The sequence below is a fragment of the Fulmarus glacialis genome, unplaced genomic scaffold (assembly GCF_000690835.1).
Source record: "Fulmarus glacialis isolate BGI_N327 unplaced genomic scaffold, ASM69083v1 scaffold5486, whole genome shotgun sequence".
NCBI classification, from domain to species: Eukaryota; Metazoa; Chordata; class Aves; order Procellariiformes; family Procellariidae; genus Fulmarus; species Fulmarus glacialis.
The window spans coordinates 56,451-62,429 of NW_009218637.1; the positions used below are offsets into that span (position 1 = coordinate 56,451).

General features: G+C 37.6%; 1 protein-coding gene across 2 annotated transcripts in view; it reads left to right on the forward strand.

The window, feature by feature from the left end:
- CD36 (CD36 molecule (thrombospondin receptor)) overlaps positions 1-4,618 on the forward strand; it is a 35,719-nt gene extending 31,101 nt beyond the window's left edge. Inside the window, exons 10-14 of one of the 2 annotated variants that reach the window (XM_009580085.1) lie at positions 553-671; positions 1,989-2,062; positions 2,837-2,891; positions 3,099-3,263; positions 4,004-4,618. In XM_009580085.1, coding sequence (XP_009578380.1) covers positions 553-671; positions 1,989-2,062; positions 2,837-2,891; positions 3,099-3,263 — 413 coding nt within the window. In that variant the 3' untranslated portion in view covers positions 4,004-4,618. The remainder of the gene's footprint in view (positions 1-552; positions 672-1,988; positions 2,063-2,836; positions 2,892-3,098; positions 3,264-4,003) is intronic. The other variant, XM_009580086.1, reaches the window with a different exon arrangement.
- Positions 4,619-5,979: the final 1,361 nt, after the last annotated feature.

A 5,979-nucleotide genomic window follows, 5' to 3' on the forward strand; every position in this document is an offset into this window, starting at 1 on the left:
GAAAGGAAAGAAGAGGATTCTATAGGCACTGTATAAAAGCCAGAGATAGTCACAGTCCTTGTATTTGTGATAATTCGCACACAGAGTGTGTGTGTGTGTATACAACTATATACACATGCAGAGACTGAGAGACACTATTGGCTAAGGTTAATATTGGTTTAATAAAATAAATATATAAAAAGTCTGGTGTAGAGTGGACAGCAAGGGTTCCCTTCTGGTTTGCTTTCTACTCAAACAAGATCATGAGGGTGGGGGGAAACAGTGACAGTCAGGTCCTCACCTCAGCATGAAACTGGGAGCACTGCCAGCACTGTGTCCAGTGTGGACACAGACAACCAAGATTTATAACTACAGTTTATTTCACCATGCAAATTTTCTTCATGGCAGTAGAATCACAGAAATGCTCAAATTTTTTGGGGGTGGTGGGACTATTAACATTTTTGTCAGGATTGTGTGTCTATATAAAAAACTATGTTTGCATGGAAAATGGCCTCAGAAGATGGGCACCGAAACAAGGCTTAATGATTCAAGTGAGCTTGTTTTTTCAAATAGGAAGACCGGTATTTATCTCTCTCCCGCATTTTCTTCATGCAAGTGATTCTATATTGCATGATGTTGAAGGCCTGAGCCCAAATGAGAACGAGCATGAGACGTTTCTAGATGTAGAGCCTGTAAGTCCAAACATTTAATAATTGTAACTCAGTAAACTTGTGGTGTTTAAATTTAATTGTAGTAGAGTACGCCTTTTACCAGAGGGATGAGCAGAAGATACAATATTTTCATGCTTGCTTTTGCAAGATCTACTCACAAAAGTGTTATGGTTTTAGCAGGGGAAATTTAGAGCAGAACTTTGTCTCATTCTGACCTTCAAAGTTTGGAAAACAAGTTTTGATTTTTTCTTATTGGGAATGTGGGATTAAATAGATTCTGCAAACTTTGAAGTATACCATAGCTTTTCTGTGATCTTCAAGTACTTTGAGAAAATTCTTTTCTATGAAAGTTCTTCTGTTCCCTCTATACTTTTTTTTTTCATTTTCTGTAACTACCCATTGTATAATTACTATCTCAATTGAAATTAAATAAATATAGATCAGTTTATTTCCAAGAAAATTACTAGAAATCTGAACAGACTAGTCTAGAATAGACCTAATGTAGTCTTTGTGACTTGGATTGTCCCACGGAGCTCCCAAACTGAATGAATTTATGACAGCTCTGATTTTGATTGCCTCCAATTTTACCTCTACTTCTGCTCCAGTGATTCAGATTCTTAACTTTAAGTGTATTTACCAAAGTTTTCTGAATTGTGTGATGAATTCTAGGGTTTCAAAATTTTATTTTGCTCTGAATTTGGATGAAAAGGTAAAACTCAGGATTTTTCCGTAAAATATTTTTAGTCATTTAATTTGACAGTCAAGCTATGTAACTTCAATTAGGAGATCTAAAGTTAAATCTTTGTTTCACCTTGTTTGGAATAGAGACATCAACCAGAATTTCCTAAATCTGATATGAAATTTTCAAGAATCACGCCCTGTCTTGTTTTTGTGGAGGACGGGGGAAAAGAAGGACATGAAGAAAAGATCTAACCTTTGTTTTGATATGTTCGTTCTGATATGAATTATTTGTTTTTGGCCCTATGCAAGTTAAACATCCTTCTTACTGAAAAAGAAAATTTAGCTAATTTCTGGTGGGAAAAAAATCTAAACCATATTTTTATATGAAACTTTTCATGACTGATTTAGTATTTTTAATATTTTTTTTGCCTTCAGTTTTAATTGCAAATTACAAAAGTAACTATGGTAAAGCCACAAAATCAGAACTTCTATGAGAAATGAGAGACCCTTAGAAACAGTAAAATTTGATAAAAATGGAATCCTTCAAAACATAAGGATAAAATAATACCAAAGTGCTTTTTGACACAGTCCATGTTCTAGGGTTAGACATCCAATTCAAAAATTTAAATTAATGTGGGTGGTTTTTTCTGGTTTTAGATCACTGGTTTTACACTACAATTTGCGAAAAGGCTGCAAGTAAACCTCCTTGTGAAGCCTGCACCAAAAATTGAGTAAGTACTACTTCATTATTTTGTTTTTAAAGACTTTTTTCAAGAGGGCTGATTGGTCTACAAGAGTGTCAGTAGAAATGGCTGGGAAAAGAAGGATTAAAAATACTTTCCCAAAGCCTTTTTGTCTTTCTTGCAAATATTTCAGCCATGACTTTTCAGAGAACATAAATTTCAGCAAAAGAGCAAGCCTTCTTGAGCAAGGCACAGTCCAAGTATTTTAACACACATTTGATTTCCCCACAGAAGCTTACAAGGCAACATGTCCTTAAAAATAACTTTCTTACAAAACACAAATGGGGGCCATGAGGAGGAGCTAGAAGGCAAAATGTATTTTCTGTAATAAATCCAAAGAGAGAGAGAATTTATGTATGCTCTGTCACTAGATGGATTTTATCACAAGGGTTGACGGGTCTCTAGTTTCTTTTCTCTTCATTGGCCCAAATGTACATGTACAGACGGGCATTTTGGGATCCTGTACATCTGGCAGGTGAACACCACACAGATCTTCAGACCCTCCTACCAACACCTAGCTGTGTCCAGCCTTTCTTCTTTCTGCATATCCACATATGGAAGACTAGACAGAAAGAGACGGTTGCCTGATATGTAAAATGGCTGTTATTAATTGTAGGCTTATTTTTTTCAGTCCAAAAGTATACTAAATATGTACATCTGGAAGTTAGAAATGTACTTAGAGGAGAAGAAAAATGTTTAAGTAGAGACTGGGCTTATGCACCAAACTAAAGATAACGTGCTGTACTTATTTTATCATTTCAGAGCTTTATCAAAAGTTCAAAAACCTTATATTTTTCCTCTTCTTTGGCTAAATGAGGTTAGTATATTTTCTATTATTTTCTATAGTCTATTAATCTTCACTGTTTAAAAAAAAAGAAAAAAAAAAGACCAAGCTTTTTCAGTCTTGGTGCCCTGAAATCGGGCAATTAAACTCATGCTGTGATTTGCACATGCCAAGAATGTATTCAGCAAGTGAGGGCTTGCATACTTACCTTCCACTGACATTTTTCTTGCACTGTTTCAGTCTGCTGTTATTGGGGATGAGAAAGCAGAAATGTTCAGAAATCGAGTCACCGGTCGGGTCCAGATGCTGAGTATGCTGCAGATGGTGTTAATGGTCGCAGGTTCTGTGCTGTTCCTCGCATTCCTGGGTTCCTATTTCATATGCAGATCAAAGAAATTAAAATAAGTAAGTAAGCACTAATGGCTCAGTCCTCAGCAGTAACTTTTCCTCAGGGTTTCAAGAAGTTCAGAATCATTACCTATTTAGCTGTTCTTATTTTTTAAGTGCTAGTAAATTCAGCAGTTATTCTGTGGGAAATCATCCAGATAATATAGCTAATGTTTTAAAATTCTCTTCCCAACCTTAATCTTTCAGGATGCTCTTAACACATCCAGGAGAGGGTATTGGGAACTATATCAGAAGACCAACATCTTCTTTCTTCCAAAGCACAACATGATTGTTGTGAGTTTATGAAAATAGACATTTTATCCAAGTCTGCTAAACTGTTCATAAGTGCCCTCTAGTACTTCTCTGGGACGGAGGCCACACAGCTGCGGATTCCTGTGCTCTTCCAGGACATACCCCTGTCTGGGGTTCAGAGAACCCACTGGAAAAGACATGTTTTATTGAGCGTTGGATAGGGTTTCTCGCTTCTTTCTCTCAGTCGTGCATCACTGTCATGTTAGTCTAAACATCTCCTGAACATACCTAGCCCACTAAGACTAAATATACTCCCATCATGGGTAGAATAACCAAGTGGTGGATTAACGCACTGACATCTAGGGAAACAAACACATTTTTGGAGTGATTTAAAAGAAGTGCAGAGACATGAATGCTGTGGTGAAAAATATGCTGTAGTAAAAAGACATTTTTAAGAAGATGACTTACCTCATCACATGCTGAATTCTGATTTTATTTCACTACAGGTAACAAAAGACTTCAGAGGTAGGCAATGTTTAATTGAAATTTCAGCCAAGCAGCATGTTAAAATTCAGAGACAAAAGGTATGATCCAAGGCACAGTCTGTCCACATGCTATGGAATTCAACATGCTTTTCCATTTTGAGAAGACCAACTCACTAACCCAAATAAACTGATGTTTCCAAAGTTCCACGCTTCTGACGTCACTAAAGAGGCCACCATGGAAACTATGCTTTCAAATAACTTTGACTATTTAAACCTTGTGACAAATTTTAAATGACATTCAAGCAGACTGAAGTTGAGACGCAGTTGGATTTTAGTCCACCTTCTGCCATTTATGCAACTTGCTACTTTTTTTCTTCTGGGATTTTCAAGACAAATGAAAGCCATTTGCTGATGTTCTGTCTCTGAGCACAGGCTGGGAATGACAACACCTTTGAGCTCATGCTGTGCTCTAGATGCTCTCAATGCAATGTTTCTTTCTGTTCCTTCGGGGAATGGAAGCTGCTGCAATAGAACTGCTCTCTGTCCTCTATTCAGGGATGTGAATTGCATTGAATGTGAAGTTTATTATGTAAAGTTACTAACTGTAATACATGAATTTAATAAAAGACTTACTAAGATACATGGTTTATACATTTTATATGAAGATGGCTCATAGACACACCACAGTCATTCATATGTTGATGGAGCTCATCAACATTTGGCTCCACAGGTGTTCAGCAATGTGAGCTACTCTCTAACTCCCAACCTGCTCCACTGCTCTTACTGTTGCCTCCCGTGTGCTTTTCTTTCTGGCTGTTGCTTGAACGCCAGCCTCTGCTCTGCCCTAACCCCACTTTGCCCAAGGCCTCCCTTAGGGAATGATCTCATATGTCACATTTAAGGTCAAAAGAAATATTCCAGAATGCTCCAGACACAGGAAGGTTTGAGATAATGATTTTGATCAAACATCAGAGGGTTCCACTTCCTTGCTATAGAAGAACATAAATGAAAACAAGTAACCCCAATTCTTTACTGATAAACCATCTGCTACAAGGAAATTTGTGCAACCATTTGTTTAATGAGGTGCATCAGCCTGTAGACAGGTAGCAAACACTGCCATCTGCATAAATGGTTTACATTTTCATTTAATCTGAATGCCATATCTTAGAAATGAGAGTCAATGGGGCAGACATTGTGTGTTGTGGTGTCTCTCCTTTTCCCATGGACTCACTGAATTCAGAACGAGAGCCTAAGTTCAGCATTTTCTAAGATTTCTTCTCTGATGTTTTGTCCCCTTAAGTAAGAGCTGCAAAGAAAAAGGAAGATCAAAAATGGCCAGCCTTTCATAGACTGGTGTTTGGAAATAATGCTACAATGGACTTTAAACCAGAAAGATTTTTCTTGCTAGTAAAGGGCAGTATCTTTCGCCAGGTATCTTTAGTAAGATGTTTTGACCCTTTGGAAATAAAGAGATAAAACCCAACAGACTAAAATGCTGTTGTTTTAATCCCATGTTCCTTGTGAACAAAGTTGTGTAACTATCAATAGAGCTGATGAATCACAGAAATCCCAAGAGATTATTCTTGAAGGCAAGGTCTATGTGCTACAGGGCTACACTCTCTTTTTCCAGCCATGAGCTGGAAACGCAAAGTAACAGGGCAGGAGATGTGAAGGAGGCATGGCACTGAAGGGAAGCTCTGCTCTCACTTAGAGAGCCAGTGCACGGTGCTTGCTAGTCAATGAAAAATAAGACCTTTCTCTCATCTCTACATTATTGCTGGTGTCATATGTGATGCTCTGTTCTCATATTAGTCTGGGGACAGTTTGACACAATTGAAGGCATCCCTAGAGTCCTATGGTCTGGTCAAAAAAGTATGAGGACCACTAAAGTCATTAAGTCACCTTCTCCTCTGAAACATGTACAGCTCTGCTGTGGTTCAAGATCTGACACCAAGTTTTTATAATAAAACTAGTCTTTTGTGCCAGAATCTACAAGT